Source organism: Rhinolophus hipposideros (genome assembly GCF_964194185.1).
Source record: "Rhinolophus hipposideros genome assembly, chromosome: 3".
Classification (NCBI taxonomy): domain Eukaryota; kingdom Metazoa; phylum Chordata; class Mammalia; order Chiroptera; family Rhinolophidae; genus Rhinolophus; species Rhinolophus hipposideros.
This window is the reverse complement of record NC_138049.1, coordinates 14,399,752-14,421,629: the sequence shown is the minus strand read 5'-3', so window position 1 is coordinate 14,421,629 and position 21,878 is coordinate 14,399,752. Positions and strand designations below refer to the sequence as shown.

The 21,878-nt window shown below is 45.2% G+C and overlaps 1 protein-coding gene across 2 annotated transcripts in view; it reads left to right on the top strand.

The window, feature by feature from the left end:
* PLEKHG1 (pleckstrin homology and RhoGEF domain containing G1) overlaps positions 1–21,878 on the top strand; it is a 214,113-nt gene that overhangs the window by 175,666 nt on the left and 16,569 nt on the right. For both annotated transcript variants that reach the window (XM_081044592.1, XM_081044591.1), the window contains 8 exons: positions 1,454–1,500; positions 5,489–5,639; positions 8,701–8,832; positions 10,597–10,779; positions 10,873–10,968; positions 12,919–13,005; positions 18,395–18,428; positions 20,584–20,679. In XM_081044592.1, coding sequence (XP_080900718.1) covers positions 1,454–1,500; positions 5,489–5,639; positions 8,701–8,832; positions 10,597–10,779; positions 10,873–10,968; positions 12,919–13,005; positions 18,395–18,428; positions 20,584–20,679 — 826 coding nt within the window. The remainder of the gene's footprint in view (positions 1–1,453; positions 1,501–5,488; positions 5,640–8,700; positions 8,833–10,596; positions 10,780–10,872; positions 10,969–12,918; positions 13,006–18,394; positions 18,429–20,583; positions 20,680–21,878) is intronic.

Below are 21,878 nucleotides of genomic sequence, written 5' to 3'. Positions count from 1 at the left end.
CTGCATATTTTTTCCTGTGGCAGTCTAGGGAGAAATTGTCAAGGACTTTGAAATTGACCAAAGAGATGACTGAGTGCCTCCAATAAAAAGCCTTCAGTAGCTTCAAATGTTCCTTTCTAAATTATAAGGCTGAGTGGGGTCTCTGCGCCTTTCATTGTCTTCAAACTTGTTTACTACAACTCTGTAAATTATAGATAACTGAGAGCAACATCCACTAAATGATCTTGACCACAGACAAGCAAATGAATACAGCTCCATGGAGAGACAGTTGATTTCCTTACCCACCCTTCTCTCTAGAAAACGCCAGTCTTGTTGCATTTGGAAATCCACGTTAGCATTCCCCATTGACCTAAGTGTGATACTCTTATTTCTTCTTGGATCTAGCCGTAATACCTTACTGCTTTCCTCATTAATTAAGAGGTTAAACAAAATTCTTGACAATGTTCATGTCGTAGTTCATGTCGTATTTGCATGGAGGTCATAATTGTACCTTTTTGAACAATTATCCTTTAAGAGCAATAAGTATTCATTGAATATTTCCCAGTATTTGCTCATATGATTAGATGTCTGAAAGATGAAGAGATACTGGGGATCTGGGGATATGAGCATAGCAAAAGACAAGAACCCCACGTTGGTTAGTCAAACATTTATTGCATTTGAGGCATTACTACCAGGCTAGATTTATACAGACCAGTAGACTGGCATCCTGCTCTCAAATAATTTTCCACTTAGTAGGAGAGATGCGGTTTCAGTTGTGCAACAAATATTACGTACCAGATGAACACAATGTGATGCTTGCCTACATGAACTCACAACCTAGAGTGGGAGACACACAGATAGCACAGAAAAGGTCACTGTCATTTGGGAAATACTACGAGAGAGGTGAGTATTGGGTGTTGTGAAACCCAGAGTAGGGGCAGTTGGCTCAGCCCGATGGCTCAGGGAAGGCTCCGGGGAGGAAATAAAGCCAAAGTTCAATGTCAAAGGATGTAGAGTGGCTCTCCAGTGGAAAAGGTGGGGAAGAGGGACAGTGGGCAGAGATAACTGCATGCCCAGGGGCTTGGAAGAATAGAGCAGCTTTCTTGTGCCTTGAACATACTTCCAACATGATCGTTAAATTATCTACATATATTTCTCTCTCACAATCAATACAAATACACCGGAGGAAACCTTATTTTCCTCCGTTTCCTATTTACCTTCAGATTCTCCTAACTCAGCAAATGCTCAATAAGTGTTTATTGAACTCAAATGAGTTCAAATGCATACCAATGGTAGGTCTAAAACAAGGAAAATACAAAGGCACAGACGATTGCCACAAGTGCTCGGGGAAACAGGCCCATGGTATTAGAGAAACAAATTTAAAGGTATGAATGCTGTTTCTTTTTGTTGTTTTGAAACGAATGTTGATGCCTCTGCTTTTTGGCCTATAAAAGTCTCTTTTGTTTCCTTGCAGAGTGAAGAATTCCACATTTACACCCAGTATTGCACCAACTATCCGAGGTACGCATTGCTACTAATGTGCAGGAGTATGTTTGTTCGCTTTCGTGTTGTTTCAGATCATGTTGGTTGTTTTGTGGACATGTTGGTGTGAGGCCTTATGTGCCTTTCACTGTGCTGAGTACTGTGGGAAAACTGGAAAACATGCTGAGAACAGCTTACCGGGGTATCCAGATGTTGGTCCATTCAGGCTTGGGGTTCCTATCAGAGCCAGCGTAGGGGGAAAGCATGAGAGATCTTGAAAACAATTGCTAGGTGTCCTTCAATGGAAAACTAAATTGAATCAATGTGTTTGGCTAGAAGTCTTATCTATTAACCCTTTTGTACGTGTGCCATTATTTAAAAATATGAAAAGCATTGTTAATGAGGATATATAATCTAGCTGGAGAGAAAATACGTTATTTTTGCTGTATAAGTTCTATGAACTATATAAGGTTTATGGAGAAAGGAAAGCTCATGATACGCTTCGGTGAGAAGAGAGGACTCACGGTCTCACCTGGATTGTTGCCTCAGTGTTGCTTATACTGGGAGCACTCCTGGACGGTGTATTGACCATTTCAGGAAGGGAGTCGGGCTAAGACCATGAGTGACACTGTCGTGATTTCTTTTCTGTGCAGAAGACATTTATCGAGCACTTACTGATTCCTTACCACTCTGTAAAGTGCTATAAATACAAAATGTTGCTGAATTTAACTTTCATAGCAATCCAGAAATATTGAGGGATGAAAGAAAAGCACAATCACCATCATAGAGCCGGGTATATAATAGGTTCTCAGCCCCCGGTTCCCCGTCACCCCCTGCCCCATCCCCACTGTGCGGATGAAGTAATGAGGCGCCAATAGGTTTACTGAGTTTGCAAGAGTTATGACATAGCTGACGGGTGGCCCTACTAGGAGTCCCCAACCTCAGGCCTCTTGCTACTATAGCCTTGTTAGGTTTCTGAAGCGTTGCGATACCCGCCCCCACCCACCCCAGCCCACACCCGTGACCCCCACCCCCACCCCCTGTGTCAGTTTTCCCACGAGTTGTTATCCCCAGGACTTGATTTGTTATCCCTGGGACCAGCGAGGAAGATGAGAGCCAGGGAGATTTTACGTGCTCTGTAGCCAGTCTCAGTAGAGATATGGCCCTGAGGTTCAGGTGGGTGGTGGGCTCCACCTCGCAGAGAAGCCAGGAGGCTGAGCGCCTCATGCTGCTGCAGTAAGGAAGAACAAATGGGTCCCCTGCTCGGAGTGGCCCTGAAACGCCAGCACAGCTTAACAGGCCAAAGGGTCAGACTTCCCCGTGGTAAGATACTTTTCATTAGAGGATTTCAGTCTCCTCCTCTAGATATTGGTGAGGATACCTGGTTGTGGTGATTTATTTGGTTAGTGGCCAAGCAAAAACAAAACCAAACCTACATGCAGATGAGTACATTTATTACCATATGCCTCTGGGTGGAGACCTGCCCACAGTTTACAGTTTCACTTAAGCAATGTTCTCTCCTAAAGTTTCTACATCTGTGCTGAGGATATCAGGAAATTGTAGGATGCCCCATCTCAATCCACAGTCCTTAAACTGAAAACCAGCACTGTACCACACCCCCATGCAAAGAAATTCCAGGATCAATCGACATCTCCTGAGGGAAAGGAAAAAACATGCACACTCTGAAGAATCAGCGAAGTTCTGGACCCAATGATCGGGCTCCGAGGCACTAACGGTCTTCTTGGGAGATTATATCTGTATAAATTTCATTACAAACACATCATTTGAAGAAAGAACTTCTGAATTTGCAATTTAGGAAGTTTATATTAAGATTTTTCTGACTTAGTCATAAGAAAGAAGAGTATAAAATAAAGACAGCTTTTTATATACAGAGGGTGTAAAAATAATGTGTACACTTTTTAAGAAAGGAAAAAACTATTAAAATTGTAATACTCAATATACACCGATAACAAAAGATGAATACAAGTCACGTTTGACTTCTGCAATTGCAAGAGGTGTTCAAAGTGGTCACCATCAGTGTCCAGACACTTCTGATTATGGCGAACTACTGCTTGAGCACCGCTGACCAGTGTCCACTTGGATACGTATTTTTGGCACCCTCAGCACTAAGCTTCTTTCTTCAGGGTCAGGGGAAAGGCAGAGTCATTCGCACAAGCCTGTTGTTCATAGAGCACGGTTCGAAGCTTGGTGTAGGTTGGTAGGAAATAGAACTACCTCATTAGGAATCATATCCTTTGCCTTCTAGCGGTTTATATTCTTTTGAGGGTCAAAACCCTACTGAATGCAGTAGTGGGCTAGCAAATCAATAAATACAAATTAATGTAGTATGAGCTCAGTAATATGTCATAGAAGCAAAAGATACATTGTGAGATAAAGGAGTAGTTAAGTCCCAGCGAAGGGAGTTAAGGAGATCTTCCTGGAGGAAGTGTTTTGTTTTGTTTTTATTTTAAGTCTGACTTGAAGAAGGAAAGAAATGTGTTAGCAGAGAGACGCTCAGAACGCATTCTCAGGGAAGCAGGCACATCAAGTTCTCGCCCAGCTGTGCGGTTTTCATATTCATAGGAAGTTTTTTCATCTTATGCCCTTGTCTCCAATCAGTTTGCTGTCGAAGGCCTGAGGGTTCCTCTCCCCGGTCCTAACAAGCCAAGGATGCCAGGTGTTTCAGCCCATCTGACAATGTTTCTCCCCCTTTGGTTCCAGGCTGGTGGTAGTAAATGTCACCGGCACATCTTGACAGATGTCCCCCGTCTTCACACCAGGCCCGCCCCAGTGATTTCACTGTGAAGAGACACAAGGCCCACATCTGTCCCTCAGGGAGGGGTCCAGACCCAGTCAGGTCATTGTCCTCGGATGTCACCCTGTGCGCTGAACTTGGAGTTCAGTGTGCTCAGGATTGTGGCAGGTTCTGGTTCTTGGACAAGAGGTCCAGCCTCCATGTCGCCAAAAGCTACTGAGCAACTGGTACGACTCTAAAACCTTCACAAGGTCTTTGGTTACATGATGGAAGAAAGTTTTGAAATCTCAATTTAGGGGGGAAATAAACCTGTTTGAATAGATCATCCTCAAAGCAGATGGGCTCAAAGGGGTTTCTAATAGCTTAATTAGAAGCTATTGAAACTTCCTTTCAAGGAGTTTTATTGTGTTATTTGGCTCTGATTTTCTAAATTAATCCTGAAAACATATTACTCACTTGGGGAGAAATTACTTCCACCTGCTTCCTTCTAAGTTATGAGACCATAAGATTTTAATTTATGTGTGTGTGACTACACAAGCCCACTAGCTTGCTTTATGGATAAGCTATGAGCATTATTTCAACCATTCCCCTCGGATGCTTGGGGGCCGTACTGTTACCTTTGGGGAGGCTGGGATGGAGAAGGGATTCTGGCCTGCTTTTCTAATACACTCAGGGAGACATGTGCCTTGAGGAGCAGGGTTATCTGTGTCAGGAGCTGTCTTTCGAATGAGCAGAGCCACTTGGCAGAGGAAAGAGGAATCTGTTCAAAGATGCTGAAAGAGAAGTTGACCTGTGGGACAAGGTCTCCAAAAACCTGCACGTACTGTCCTGCAGTTTGTGCATTGTACAAAGACGACCGGCAGAAGAGGTGACAATGCCCAGCACGGGGCGAGATCTACTGGGAAGAAAGAGCTCCTTTTTCTTATTACAAAGATGCCTCCTCCTTGCAGTCTAACCTGTGGAAACTGAATACAGATGTGTAGTTTGAACACTGCACAAAGACACCCAGACAGGGCGCAATGGGGGGATAACAGCCAACAGAAATCCCCTTTGCCAAGCCATGTGTCGCCATCACTGTCAGAGTGTCTTTTTCTAATTCACCCACCAGAGACACACACACTGTCTCTGCCTTGCCCAGCGGCCTTCTAGTTTGGCTATAGCTCTGTTGCTTCCTTACCTGTTTTAGGGCATTGCATGAATGTTGGCATTTAAAACTTGAGTACCCATGTTCAGCATTACTATTGAGATTAAAAATATTTATTCTTCTTGCAGATCAGTGGCTGTGCTAACAGAGTGCATGAGGAACAAGACGCTGGCCAAATTCTTCAGGGAGCGTCAGGAAACTTTGAAGCACTCACTGCCCCTGGGGTCCTATCTCTTGAAACCAGTTCAGCGGATTCTCAAGTATCACCTCCTTTTGCATGTAAGTTTCTGCCTGTGCTTGAGTTCTTTCCAGGGAACGGGGATTTTGTGTGTATATATTAAGGGGGAAAAAAGAGCTGAAAAGGCTGGAGACATATGGAAACGTTTTCCATACTCGTACTTTACAACTGACTAATCTGCTTTGAGGAATTAGAGATATTTATATTCTAGGCCTGCAGCCCCATTGACAGCAGCCAAGTAAAAAGATTCATTTTAGCTCTGACTCTGACAGTGCTCAGGAGTACCTCGCTCTGGGCAGTGACTGTTTCAGGCAGGGAGATATCATGTTAATGAAAAACAGGTTTTTTTAATGTTTTATTTTATTTCCATGGGCCCAGATTCAGTAGGCAGTTGGGAGGGAGAGCGATTTGTCATAGATCGGCTTTCGTCTGAGCAAAGAGAAGGGGCTGAAAGGGGAGAAGACAGGTGAGCAACGTGATGAGTGATCTCGGAGCTGGGCTTAGCATCACTTCAGGATATCTTTTCTTTATATTATGTCCTGTTATTTGGACAAAATTCAAATAGGCTTTAGAAACAAAGGTAAATGTAGCACTCACATTCTCATTTTTTATCGTCTAAGGGAGATGATAAAAATGGGAAAAAGTTTTGTTGGAAGTTATTTTCATTCTGTAGGTAGGATTGGATTGCCCATGCTGCATGAGAAAGACAGTGGTTAGGAGCTGGGCTCTGGAGCACGACTGCCTGGGTTCAAATCCTATAAATGGCCCATGTTCACTGTGGCTCACAGGCAGTCAATAAAATTAAGCTATTATTTTTACTTTATTATCCTACTTTAAAATCTTTTCTTAAAGAGATTTTAATCCAGAGCTCCTTTCCATATCAGCATGCCTACAGTTTATATGTATCTCTTTTTAAATGACTCCAGATTTCTAACTTGGATAATCATTCCAGGATTGCTCAGTTCACACACATTTAAAATTTTAAGAACTCTTATGGTCCAACTTTACCAGAAATTTCTCAGCTTTGTCTTTTTGCCTGGGTGGCTCATCTTTGGAGAATCTTGTGTCCTATGAAGCCATATCAGAGATGTTTCTTTGTTCAATTGATATTAATGACCTCTTAGATTAGTGGGATTAATTTGCTAAATCAGTGTCCAAATAACTCTTAAGTAAATAATACTTGTCTCCGGGTAGATCTCTGCTGGAATTCTGCAAATATGGCATCTAAGACCAGTGTGTCCCAATAATTTCTAAGATAGTAAGGTGGTCATCAATCCAAAGAAAAGTCTAAGATCTCAGCAATAAGCGTGTCAGATGCAAGTGAAGAGCTTACAAAAAATTAATTGATTGGAAAATCAGCGCTCACTCTCAAAATTAAGAGTGTCTTAGTCAGTGCTGGCTTTGTAACGCAGTACCACAGACTTCATGGCTTAAGCAAAAAAATGGATTTCTCAGTTTCTGGAAGCCCAAAATCAGGGTGTCAGCATGGCTGAGTTCCGTTGAGAGTCTTCTGAGTTGCAGAGACTGACTTCTCCTTGTTTCCTCACATGCTGTAGAGAAGCCAGGGAGCTCTCTGGGGTCTCTTTTATAAGGGCACTCACCCCATATGGGCTCCACCCTCATGACCTAATCACCCCCAAAGACCAGCATCATACGGGTTAGGATTTCAACATATGAATTTTGGGTGAGACACAAACATTCAGTCTATAACAGCTGGTAGTAAAGGAAAAGGAGAAGAACAGTGGTTAATCAAAAACGAACTTCTGGTTGCCTTTGAAGTATTTTTGCTTTTATAGTTTAGAGTATTCCTTCTGTGTCATTCACGTCACTTCAAAGTGGTGTAGCCATCCATGAAGATCCCCACAAGAATACACTCTGTCCTTCTGAGTCTGATTGTTGATGAACAGGATGGCCTCTCAGACTCAAAGAAGAAAGAAAAAATTTTCTTTAATCTGGCTGTTGATCTGTCCTTACCTGGCAGTTGTTAGTTTGGTGGTGCAGTTTTGTAAGGTCTTTCTAACAGCTGAGTCTGAGCATGAAATGAAAACGTCAATTCTTTTCCAGTTTCTAGATAGTTGGAAAACTTTAGTACTCAGTAAAAGATTTATAAAGTACGGCTATAAAAGAATGGAGCTGATCTGCATAAGTTATACCGTAAGATTCAATCTCCATCCTTTAACTTAATGAACATGCATGATAAATGTTGTGGAAATGATCTAATTGACTACACTATCTTCTTACTGTTTTACACATTTATAAAGGGTTACTGTTGTTTTGGTTTTAAGAAGATACAGCTTCAATTTAATAAGCATTAATTGACCACCCGGCTCTCTGGTAAGCACCTGTAAGAAAATAAAGGTCTAAAGGAACTATGCAATAATCCCTCTCCTTACATTCTTAAAGATTCTAGGGACATGTTTGTTATGTGCTGGAAAGAATTAGAACAGAGATCGTGTCCCCTTCTTGTCTCCCCAGTGCTAGGCTAAGTGTCTGCTGACCATCAGAGAATGAGGAGTAGAACCGGGACAGCTTCCTCAAGCCTCGGAAGGATGCTCTTTAGAAAACTTGATTTGGGCTTTAAAGCCTTGACTATATGGAAATGCACTTGCTATAGAAGTATTTTTTTAAGGATAATGTCCACTATATTTTTAGTCTGTTGTGTATTAAGTCTTGTGAGAGACATTTTACTTCCTCTGGGAGAAAAAAATAGTTGTTTTCTATATTGTAAGAGTGGGAATTTTATTACAAGGCCGTCAGGCAGCTCAGAACTCTTCAACTCTAATATCAACTGTCATATCTCTTACAATCCTATCATATCTCTGTGAGACTTAATGGCCTGTGTACATGTTTTGTTTTTGTCCTCCCTGTCATGAAATTCCAATCTACTTCTATTTTTCCTAGCTCCGTTTTTTACTCCTATCTCACCATTTTGTAACAGATATTCCTGGTGAGTTATCTCAAAACCTTAAGGAATAATGTATAAATAATTAAGGAAAAATAGAATGAGGAACTAATCATAGACGTGTCATTTGTTTCAATGATTATATGAGGGGGAAAAATGAAAATAACTAGTTTTTTGTTGTTTTGGTGTGTTTTTTTAAGGAAATAGAAACTCACCTTGACAAGGACACAGAAGGCTATGATGTGGTGCAGGATGCTATAGACACCATGCAGCGGGTAGCCTGGCACATCAATGACATGAAGCGGAAACATGAACACGCAGTCCGGTTACAGGTGAGCCCTCGAGATGGTGGTGCCTGGTGGTGCCGCAGGGGCAGAGACTTATCATTTTCTAAGTCAAGTATTAAGGCTGCTCAAGTACTGCACTTCATTTATTGTCTTCGTCATTGTCCTCCCTGAAGAAAGCTCAGAACACCGATCATACTGATCGCTGTTTAACGTGGTATTTAAGAGAAAGTTACATGGTACCTTTTTAGCTAATAGTTTGCTCATAGCCTCTTCAATGACCCAAGTTAAAAATTGGAGCCTCCTGTGGCCTTCTCTTATGTTAATTAGAATAAGTAATTCTTGTTGAAAGCAACTTTCCCTAAGTTGTTTAAAGGGTCTTTAACTTCTATTCGTCTCTCACTAGTTCATGAAGTGGTGGATGTGTGCTAGTGGGGCAGGGGATACAGAGAAAGGAGAGCTAAGTCTGGAACCAGGCCCTTCGCAGCTACACATGGGACAAGACCTCACCACTACCTTTTAGATTTCTCATTTTTAAAATATGACAGACAAGGGTTTTGCTACGGTCCCTTCCAGCACCACTATTTTGAGCCCTACATCCCTGAAAACTTTCGCTAGATGCTAAGCCGATGGTCACGTCATGGGCACCTCAAAAGATACACCATTTAAAAACAAAAGATCGTGTTTGCCTAGAGGGAAGTCCCAGGCTCCGGGGTGTCCATGGAGTGAGTCATAAAAGCCTAGAGTGATTTCATGTTATGCAGAGTGCCTATACCCAATTCAGGAAAAAAGAACATTATTTGGCCCATAAATCCAAACAAAACTCTTGGTTTCATCGATAGGCAGCCAGGTATGGTGGATGCAATTGACTATCAGAAATCAAAGGAAGGCAACCTTCTCATCTTCCAGGCCATGCTTGTTTTTTGTAGCAGTAAGAAAAAGTTTAGTGCTTCATCATTCAAATGTTTTGTGGACATAATGTCAACCATAATATCTACTGTATTTTCAGAAGTGGCTAAATGACTGGTTTTTCATGCCTTAATGAATTTGTTTGGCATTCTGAAGACACTGCTAAGTCAGGCTCAGGCTTAGATTTATCTCCATTTCTATCCATTTCTACCAAAGAAGTTTTGGGTTGTCTTGTGGGCTGCTTAATTAAATGCGGTTTGTGAACATTTTCATTTTCCAAAGTAATAAAATCAGCTTCCTTAAAAACCATCGGTATGGCTGTCCAGTAAATACCAAAGAAACTTCAAAGTCATGTTATCCATTTATATCTATCAAGTTCCATTCAAAACATAGGGGTGAAGAAATGTTCATTTCCTCCCCCCACATAAATGGGATGACTATCAGGAAATTACTGAGATCTGTCTTGTATGATTTTTCACAGGCTTTAGTTTTGAGTTGCTTATATGTGGGGTAGAGTTCAGTTACCAGAAGGTTTCCAAGTCAATAACTGAAGGTTTTTGTCTGGAGAACAGGGGCTGAGAAAGTCAGGGGACACATGCCTATCTGAGATGGTCATATCAGCAGCCCCTTTACCTAAGTTTTGAAAGACATTAGGAGAGAGATGATTAAGGAATGGAAATACGTAATTGGCGACTCATCGACTAATAACTTGATTCATTTGTTAACTCTTAAGTAACACCACCCATAAAGGTATGTTAATGTCATGGATCATTAGACACCATGGAGCTCCATTAGACCCTGTCGAAGATATTTAGACACCATTCTCGAGGCTCAACAAATGGGCCACCTTGACCTTTGCCTTCCCACCTCCTGTTTAATCACATGGGCCATTCCCTGTTTCAGGAGATACAGAGTTTGCTCACTAACTGGAAGGGGCCAGACCTGACCAGCTACGGGGAACTGGTACTGGAAGGAACCTTCCGCATCCAGCGGGCCAAGAACGAGCGGACCCTCTTCCTCTTTGACAAGCTGCTTCTCATTACAAAGAAAAGAGACGACACGTTTACATACAAAGCTCACATCCTGGTACGTCTGCATATTGGTCACGGGCAAGGACTTCAGTCACTTGTGCCATTCCCTTCCAAGTGTGCCTCACCCTCTCTCCGCTCTCCCTCTCAGTGTGGCAACCTCATGCTCGTGGAAGTGATCCCCAAGGAGCCGCTCAGCTTCAGCGTCTTCCATTACAAGAATCCCAAGCTGCAGCACACGGTTCAGGTAACAGCAGTACCCCCGCCCCCTACGCAGCGTCCCGCTCCCTATGCCGTGCCCGCCTCCCTACGCAGTGCCCCCACCCCTATGCAATGCCCCCATCCCCTGACGCAGTGCCCGCACCCTGCCCTCGCCCGACGCAGTGTCCCTGCCCCCTACGCAATGCCCCCGTCCCCTGACGCAGTGCCCGCACCCCTCCCCCATCCAACGCAGTGTCCCCGCCCCTACGCAATACCCCCGTCCCCTGACGCAGTGCCCGCACCCCCTCCCCCATCCACCCCCTCCCCCATCCGACGCAGTGTTCCCACCCCTACGCAATACCCCCGTCCCCTGACGCAGTGCCCGCACCCCCTCCCCCATCCACCCCTCCCCCATCCGACGCAGTGTCCCCGCCCCTACGCAATACCCCCGTCCCCTGACGCAGTGCCCGCACCCCCTCCCCCATCCACCCCTCCCCCATCCGACGCAGTGTTCCCGCCCCCTACGCAATGCCCCCGTCCCCTGACGCAGTGCCCGCACCCCTCCCCCATCCGACGCAGTGTCCCCGCCCCTACGCAATACCCCCGTCCCCTGACGCAGTGCCCGCACGCCTGCCCCTGCCCGCCGCAGTGACCCCGCCCCTACAGTGACTCCGCCCCCTACGCAGTGTCCCACCTCCCACACAGTGCCCCCAACCGTCTACGCAGTGTCCCCTCCCACGCAGTTCCCACCTCCCTTCGCAGTGCCCCATCCCCCACCCAGTGCCCCTGTCCCCCCAGACAGCGCCCCCCCAGTGTCCCTGCTCCCCTACGCAGTGTCCCTCCTCCCACGCAGTGCCCCGGCCCCCTATGCAGTGACCCCGCCCCCTACGCAGTGCCCCCACCTCCCTACACAGAGCCCCCAACCCCCTATGCAGTGACCCTGCACCCTACAGTGCCCGCGCCCCCCTACGCAGTGCCCCCGTCCCCTACGCAGTGTCCCACCTCCCACGCAGAGCCCCCAACCCCCTACGCAGTGACCCTGCACCCTACGCAGCGACCCCGCCCCCTACGCAGTGTCCCACCTCCCACGCAGAGTCCCCAACCCCCTACGCAGTGACCCCGCCCCCTACGCAGTGCCCCCGCACCCTACGCAGTGTCCCACCTCCCATGCAGAGCCCCCAACCCCCTACGCAGCGACCCTGCACCCTACGCAGCGACCCCGCCCCCTACGCAGTGTCCCACCTCCCACGCAGAGCCCCCAACCCCCTACGCAGTGACCCTGCACCCTACGCAGCGACCCCGCCCCCTACGCAGTGTCCCACCTCCCACGCAGAGCCCCAACCCCCTACGCAGTGACCCCGCCCCCTACGCAGTGTCCCAGCCCCCACCCAGTGCCCCTGCCCCCCCGAGTGCCCCCCACACAGTGTCCCCGCTCCCCGCCGCAGTGACCCCGCCCCCTACGCAGTGTCCCAGCCCCCACCCAGTGCCCCTGCCCCCCTTAGAGTGCCCCCCACAGTGTCCCCGCTCCCCGCCGCAGTGACCCCGCCCCCTACGCAGTGTCCCAGCCCCCACCCAGTGCCCCTGCCCCCCTTAGAGTGCCCCCCACACAGTGTCCCCGCTCCCCGCCGCAGTGCCCCCGCCCCCTACGCAGTGTCCCACCTCCCACGCAGAACCCCCAACCCCCTACGCAGTGTCCCATCCCCCACCCAGTGCCCCTGCCCCCCCAGTGCCCCCCACACAGTGTCCCCGCTCCCCGCCGCAGTGCCCCGCCCCCTTATGCAGTGCCCCCTCACACAGTGCCCCTGCCTCCCTACGCAGTGACCTCACCCCCCTACAAGGCTCTCTCGCGGATGGTAAGCACCGTGTGTCAGGCAGCCTTTCCAGCGCTTGGTGGCCACGCGGTGCGTTTCCCATCTGTCAGAGGGTTGTAGGAGCATCTGCGTCCCATGAGTGGTGGAGGCGGAGTTGTCTGACTGTCCCAGTCTCTTTCCGGTAGGCGAAATCACAGCAAGACAAACGCCTGTGGGTTCTGCACCTGAAGAGACTGATCCTGGAGAATCACGCGGCCAAGATTCCAGCCAAGGTGAGAAACGAGGTCAACAAACAGTAAAATGTGAAGGAATTCAGGTCCCAGGAAGGCAGTCTGACAGGAATAAACATTGAACTTCAACGTACAGGAAATTGAGATATAGGCCATAAGAGATCAACTGAACCAGTCATGTATACTAAAAAAATTCACACGTAGGGAGAGTCTGTAGAGAGTTTGGGGTTTTTTTTTCTTTTTTTTTAATCGTTTTGGAGGCTTGAAAACAGAAAACAATAAGGAAAAAGCTGTACAGAAATGTCTAGAGAACTAGTAGAAACTAGTGTTATGAGAATTATTCAAAGGCGTACTAAGTACCTACGCTGAGTACAGCTGGCTGAAGTTCTGTGGCCGTGCTAGGAAAACAGGACCCAGGCTCAGCCATGCAGGGACTTGGAGGGATTGGCCAGCCCCATGATCATCAACCGTTTGCCAAACACGATGGATTAATAAAGGTATAGTGGTAATGAAGGTGTAGTGGTAATGAAGGTGTAGTGGTAATGAAGGTGTAGTGGTAATGAAGGTGTAGTGGTAATGAAGGTGTAGTGGTAATGAAGGTGTAGTGGTAATAAAGGTGTAGTGGTAATAAAGGTGTAGTGGTAATAAAGGTGTAGTGGTAATAAAGGTGTAGTGTTAAAGGTGTAGTGGTAATAAAGGTGTAGTGTTAAAGGTGTAGTGGTAATAAAGGTGTAGTGGTAATAAAGGTGTAGTGTTAAAGGTGTAGTGGTAATAAAGGTGTAGTGTTAAAGGTGTAGTGGTAATAAAGGTGTAGTGTTAAAGGTGTAGTGGTAATAAAGGTGTAGTGGTAATAAAGGTGTAGTGGTAATAAAGGTGTAGTGGTAATAAAGGTGTAGTGGTAATAAAGGTATAGTGGCAAAGCCACGTGTCGTGGAAGGATAAAGCATTCAGTTGCAGTGGCGTGGGGAGAGGAAGGAAACGCCTTTTACCTCAGTCTTGTGGGACGAGGAGTGTTTTGATTACGTGGGGGAAGCAGAAAAGACGAGCCGCGCAGAGAGAACAGCAGACAGAACCAGGAGATGCCCAGATGGAAGGCTCGAGGCCTCGGGACACGGAGGAGGACCTGCGGCTGGAGACGCGGAGGGCAGTCGGCTGGGCTGGGAAGGGCTTCGGTGAATAAATGCTGCTCCCGACGTGGACCAGCTCCCGAGTCGGTCCTCGCCGCGGAACCCCTTCCAGGACGGTGTGTCTCAAACAGGATCACGGCTGGTTCTCTTATCCTTGACCACACTGAGGAGTCTGGTGGTGTACGGGTGGTGGGACTCTACTGACGGTTTGGGAGCAAGGGCATGGCCTAGTGTGCCCCGCGTTCTGCGAGTGTAACTTTGGGGACAGTGTGTCGGATGGAGGCGTGACACTGGAGGCAGGGGAGGAACTAGCAAGCCACCACCGTAGTCCAGAAAAGAGATGAGGAACAGAGCCAGGGGCCACAGCATACGACGGGCAGCAGATGTAAAACCCATCACAGAGGCAGAGGGAACAGGATCTTGCCCGCTACGTGCATGAGGAGAGAGAGAAATAAAAGTCAAGGGTGAGTCAGGAGTTGGGCCAGCAGGATGGTGCCCTGAGGTCCAAGACGGGCTGCAAAGGGGAGGAACCGGTTGGATGGGAGTGAGAGGGGGCATGGACACGTGTGCAGGGCAGGTGTGCGGCAGGAGGAAAGTCACGTCTTGGAAGCTGAGGCCCTGGAGGCTGTCCCCACCCAGACAGTAACTGGAGCCCTGAGACGTGCTAGAAGGGCCCATAAAGATGTAGAAGGGAAAGAACCTTTGGGAATCCCAACATCTAAGTGATCTGCAAAGGGGCGGGGTTCTTTGAGAACAACCAAAGGAAGAGGAGCAATGGGTGTAAGAAAACCAGAGGAGACAGGGATGGTGACAAATGAAGGAAAGCATCTTAAGCAGAGGGATGGGTCAGAAACATCTTCCCTGAGCTGAGAGAGAAGCATGGTGAGAGGACAGAGAAACGGGGGTGGGTTTGAGGGAAGATAAAGGGTTTGATTTCACTGAAGTCAGTGGTAATGTCATCTCCGGGGTGGCAGTGAAGCAAAGATGGGGTTGGGTGCCTGAGGGAAAGTGGAAAGGGTCAGAACATTCCTAAAGAGTGGGATGACTACGAGACGGCAACAAAGACCCAACTGGAGCTGGCCACCGTGAATCAGGGCGATGAGGTCATTTTAAAATCTGCTCGACAACTCAGAAGCTAGTGTGGAGGGACCATGGTGCACGTGGGTTCCCCAAGGGTGGGGACAGGCAGAGCGGTGAGTGGGGAGGTGCTCATCAGCACGCATGGCTGTGACTGAGCAGGATTTCCAGGCTGAGAGGCTGAGTGCAGAGTGAAACCAACAGGGAACATAGACATGGGTTGAAGGGTGACTGGTCTTATAAAGTCAGAGAACTGGTTCAGCAGGAGTCAAAGGTGGGGAGATGGAAATATCCAGATCTGTAGTTCAGGAAGGGGCCTTTAGAGACCTGCCTTAGAGGAAGAGCAGGTCTGGGTGATGATAAAGTTCTAGGGGCCGCTATGATTGAGTGGTGCTGTTCTAGAGTGGAGGAAAAGGTTACGAGAGATAACGTGACAAGGAACTAGGGTGAGGGTAGAGAAGGGGTTATCCAGGTGGAGGGTGAAATGGTCCATGCCAGAGGGGAGGAGTGAAGTGGGGCAGAAAATGCGATCATGCTCCTGAGAATAGAACTGGGTGGAAAAGAAGGACAACTGAGATTTGTCAGAAAAGAGTCTAGGTTGCTCTTTGTATATTTTGAAAAGCGTTTGCAGCATGTTCCCAGAGGCTGTCAGCAATGGTTTTGTACCCAGGAAATGAATGTGCATAGGTGTGTGCACATTCTACTGAATAAAGCATGGAGGCTCATTTCGTCAGCATGTTACAAGACGTCAGGTAGCTTATGCACAGAGGCGGTTGCATTTCCTTCATCAGCAATCACTTGGATGCTGGCCCTGTGCCTTGGAATGCCCCTCTGAGCAATAGCCGAGTGTCTGTGATATGCCCCACCTATTGTTTACCTGTCTACTGGAAAACCAAAACTGCCAAAGGGATTAATAAAGGCAATTATAGTCCATTACCAAACAAGAATAGCTCAGAAACCTGTCCTCTTTCTCCCGCACTCGGTGTGTGGATTTCAGGCAGGTTTCCCTTTATGTGTTAAAGTGATTAATACATTACAATGGAATTTTTACCTAACTTCCTGATCCTTATAGAAACTAAACAGTATATTTTTCATCCACATCTTCTTGAGCACACATACATTGTGCTAAGTCCTTCGTATTCTTATTTCACCCTACGCAAAACACCTCCTGAGAAAGGCCTTATTCTCCCCATTCTAGAGAAGTAAAAACAGAGGCTCAGAGACTTTTAAGTAATTTGCCTAATTTATACGATTAGAACATGGCTGAGCCAAGGTTCAAACCCAGGTCTGTCTGGCTCCAACGAGCAAGTCTTAACCACATTGTTCCCAGTGGCAATGAAAATGCACTTATTTAATATTCTTTATTCATTTATGTTACAATAATTTTCTATTTAAGTATTGAGTTGAACTTTTCACTTCTTTCCTCAATTATTTCTTAAATTTTTTTTCTTAAAGCTTTCAAAATATATTTATTCCTATTAAATAAATGAATAATGGGGAATTTTTTTAACATCAAAGAATGTATCACTGGTTTAATAATGTTAACACAGCTGTTGGAATTTCATTAGTATAAGCTCCTCCCCAATCTCCTTCCAGCCCTTTAATTCAGTGATGGTCCCTGGCTGACTCCTAGTGGAAAATGTGGGACTTGTATTTTTTGAAATTAAATGTTAAGAGGGGAGAAAAACAGTGTTCTTGAAATCAAACTTAATACCAGAAAACTTCTTGGAAATAGCCATATTGCCTATTCATATACATGGTAGATAAACTCTCATCCAGATTAATTGAGAATAAAGGTAAAAATAGAGATTTTGGCATTTTATATATCCATATGGTTCTATAAATGCACTTCACAGAAATTGATCTAATGTCCGTGTGAAATTAATTTCAACTAGTAGTCTCAAAGTCTGAATGTATGATAAAAAAAAAATCAGTGTTATAAAAACCCAAACATGTATTTTCTCAAAATTATGGTGATTGCATCAAGGCCTTTTCTTTACCCCCTTTTTAAAATTAAATATAATTGCCACTTAGCCTAAATATTTTTACTGTGATATCACAGATGGGGCAAAATAAAACTAAATTAATTTTTAAAGTTACTTTTAGCATAATGTTTGTAGGTTCCATTACACTACCCTTGAAAAATGAAAATTATATTAAAGGTGCAAGAAAGGCTACACAAACGAATTTTTTTTTTTTGAATCCTCAGGCAAAATGACTCATGTTAGGGTAATTAACTTACCTTTTTATATCCCCCTAAACATTCATAACATATGGCAGCAATAACAATTTTTAAAAGGCTCAAAGCGTTAAACTTCAGAAGGTTAAGGCTGAGGTGTGGAGAAGTATGTGTAGAAGAAGCAAGAGTCAAGGTCATCAGGCCCAGTCGCTTGGGGGGTGGATGGTAACCAACTCAGGTTGAGTGATTGTCATTTGGTCCTAGTAGCAACTCTGGAAGGTAGGTCCTATCTTATTATCTTAAGGCTGAGGAAATATTCAGAGATGTGAGAGCACCCACTTACTTCAGTGCCAGAGCTGGGGTGGCAAAACGTGTCCTTCAGAGTCCTTCCCCCACACCACAGCTCTTTCTCTCCCTCTTGGAGATTCTAGGGCACACACAGAAAGATGGTAGGTGCAGGGGTACTGTAGGGAGCCAGGAGAGGGAGCTGATGATAATTTCATAGCATTTGGAAAGAGGAAAACAGAGGAAACTTCCAGCAACCTTTTTTGCAATCAACTCGAAATAGTTATAAGGCTGCAGTGATACGGGGAAGGCTGGTCGTGTAGCTCCTAGGCCTTATCCTTTGTGCTTTGGGTTCAGTAGACCAGGATTGGGTAGCAGAAATCTGCATTTTGTAATAAGCCGATCAGCAGAGACTAATGGTCCGCCAGGTTTTGGAACCTTTAGTGAAATGTTTCCTTTCTCTCCCCTCTCTCCCCTTCCCCCACCCCTTTGTCGCTTTTTTTGCCTTCCTCCTCCCTCCCTTTCTTTCCAGGAGGGGACTGTAAGCTTAGCTCTGGTCCATCAATTATGCAGCATCTACTCCACACAAGCCCTTGAACTATGTGTTAATGCCGAAAAGAAATATTGAGGGGTTTTTTTTTAAGTTTTTCAAAAACCACTAGTTTAGGTGGTATAAGGCTCATATTAAAATTGGTAGTTTAAAGCAGAAACAAACAAATAAAAAAGGTAATTGCAATTATAGCTACATTTTCTTTTCTTTCAGGCTAAGCAAGCAATACTTGAGATGGATGCCATGCGTAAGTTTTGTTTTCTTAACAGAATTTGAAATTGTTATCTACAATTTCAAATTTTCTATCTTACAATTTATAAAATTTTCACATTTTCTATCTTAAAATTTATAAAAATGTCAATTGTAAGAAAGTAGCAGCTCGCTATTCACTGTTCTCACATATAGTCAGCAGACAGTATCATCTCTTCCGACCACATTGACCTGTTGCTACACTGATGTCTCCTGGTTTATCTGTGAGTCACCCCATGTCTGGTTGCATGTTTAGGTTTCTGTATTAACTAATCATGTAAGATACGCTTCCAGGGTCAACACTTACCCCCACCTTCACCACCATTAAAAATTCAGGTCCCACAGTACCTTTCCCACTTCACCTTATAGACAGAAAAGCTATGTGTTGATTATCTGCAAGAATCACACTAACTAGATGGATAGTTATTGGTTTTCCCAAGGCAGCACACATTTTAAAATTATAACTGCCCCACGTGTGTGGTTGTATTTCTAGGCTCATACAAGCAGGCAGAGAATTAATATAAGTGAGGTCTTTCCCATAAAATAAGACCATGTTCAACAGCACTTATCACATCCTTGTTACCTCCCAGATTAAGGAGAAAAACAAAGAGAAACGATGACATTCAAGACTGACAACCAAGTCTGACAAACTTTTACTTAAAACTTTCTAAATAACTTATTTTCGAGAAACCTCTCTCCAAGTACAAACACTGATTCACTTGCCCTCAACCTGTTGGTTGTTCACGCTCCAGAAGAAAAAAGAAACATTTCCGAAGTAGAAAAATGAGCATCACCGTGATGGTGGCTGAGAGTCCCCATTTCACGTCCAGTGACGCAAGGTGATCCGCACCAGAATGCTGGGCTGGGGTTCATTGCCCCCTGGTCTCTAAATTCCCGTATTTTATTCAGTGGAAATCTCTTAAGTTTTTTTGTTTTTGTTTTTTAATAAAAGCACTCTGAAGAGAAGGCAAGGTCATGGGTGAGATGTGAGACTTAGGAAAGAAAATGGGGATCTGGAGAGGTCACCTATTGTGACAAGCTACTTTCAATAAAATGATTTACTTCCAGGCTCTCGGCTAGCTCTTGGACACCATTAAGATTTTATGGTGCACAGAATAATTCAGCCACTAATTGGTGCCACATATCTTGTCTTCTAGGACCAGGACTAGACCCGAGTGGCCCAGCCTAGAAAAATAACCTTTTTTGCCCTACCCTGACTTTGCGCTTGGCTGAGTGTGAACAGAGTAGGCCAGTCCGTTGGACCAAATGACCTCATTTATGTAACTTTGCCACTGACATTGGAGAAGGGTATGTGGTCTTTACAACCCTCCAAACTTTCGAGAACTTTCTCGATACCCTTGCAGAGCCTTAACCCCAATTCGAAGAACACCAGTTTATAGCTCAGTCCTAAATTGTTACCCTCAGGCTTCAGCGTGCAGATGATCATGGATTATGTGGTAATACTTTAGGATTAGACCAGGTTTTCTTAATCCAAAAATATATGTACCCCTCAGATGGGGTAGAAAAACATAAACTATGAAATTAAATGAAAATCCCTTTTCTGATAGGAGGACCAAAAACATTTATCAGATGTTGAAAGGAGCAATGTCTAGACAAATACTAAGAGTCACTACACTGGAGGACAGCTTCTTCCACTGGGACAGGCAGGGCTCCACATCCTCTACCACAGCGCCGGGCACAGATGCCTCACCAAATTCTCCGGATGGTTTTATTTTGACAGGACCTCTGTTGTGGCCTGTCACCACCGCTCATCAGGGGCCTTGGTAATAGTAAGTTCAGCTGCAGGGAGTTTTATTTTAATGGCATTTTCTGACCTCTGTGGGCCATAGGATTGCAAATGTTTCTGGGCTGTAGTAGGAAGTTATCGAGTGTGTGTGTGTGTGTGTGTGTGTGTGTGTGAGAGAGAGAGAGAGAGAGAGAGAGAGAGAGAGAGAGAGAGAAAGCGCTTAACTTGCTAACACACTCCTGGAAGTCCCAATGTAAACATAGACCTGCGATACATATTCAACACCAATTATGGAAGGAGGGATATATCTATCGTCTGTGGAAGGAGAATAAATGCAAGTTGTACCCATATTCTTAGAAGTCACGGAACGCCTCATTCTTATAGATGCGTGTGGTTCTCTTTCCAGATTATCCGGGCTTCTGCTACAGTCCTGAGGGAGAGACAAAAGCACATTGTGGTTCTAAAGACGGTTCCACTCCTTATCGGCTGAGAAGAAAATCTGGTAAATAGGATGCTATAATCAAACTTTACTAAGGATGGGAGACTGGAAGTGAAAGTGCCTTTTGGTCGGACAAAAAGGCATCTACTTTCTGGTTTTGAGCTTGCGGACAGTTTGAATACATTAGAGGTTGTGTGAAGACAGGGCTCTCTAGCATTTGTTCAAAAACTCTTCTACTTAACTCTCCATTTTCCAGTGAATATAACAGATACCCAACAAGTAACTTTGCATAGCGTCTTACCATTGGCACACAGGTACTTAAACCCTATTTCCTACAACTAGTGAAAAATTGTGTCCTATACATGACACATACAAAAGATTATTCAAACCTAAAATTTTAACATATAGTTTGCTGAACCAGACTCCAGGTAGTATTCCCTTAGCCCTCAGATATTTTTGTTTTATTTGAATCAGTATTCATTGAGTACCGACCTAATCGCCTGAACAGTGCTAATGCCCGAGAATGTAAGAATAAATAACACACGTGATTCCTACTTGCAAGTTCACACTCTGGTGGGAGAGTCAAAAAGGTGACTAAATATCAGTTTTTATAATGGAGCTATGGTAGGGGTTAAAGGGAAGGAAGCGTGGAGAGACAGAGGAGGGAGGAGGCTTCACAGAGCAGAAGTACCCAGATGGAATCTGGGGGCTGAAGAGGTAGATGGGGCAGAAATATTATTAGGTTGGTGCAAAAGTAACTGCAGTTTAAAAGGTTAAAACGAATTGCAAAAACTGCTGTTATTTTTGCTGCAACCTAAAAATAGCACACGCAGAGGCCCTGAGACTTGAGTCAGCATCTCTTACTTACCTAGGGCATCTATTACCAGTTGTCCAGCCTGGCTGGGATGTGGGGTGGAGCGGGGGCTGGTGGTGCAGGCGGAGGTGGGAAAAGGGAAATGGAGAGAGGTACTGCTGGAGATACAGAGAGGCCTGATCGTGGAAGGTGAGTAGGACACGCAGAGGGTTTAAACTTGATCCTGCAAGCTATGGCAAGATTGTAAGCAATGACATATTTGCCTTTTAAAAAGAAAATTCTAGCTCAATGTGGAAAATGAAGTAGACAGGGACAGCCTCTTACCTGGATTGCAAAGACTGGATTAAGATAGTGGTGACTGGGTTGGAGCATTACTGGGATCCCATAGGCTGTGATGGAGGAAAACAGAAATTTAGAATGATGTCCTGGTCACTAACTTTAGAGGGTA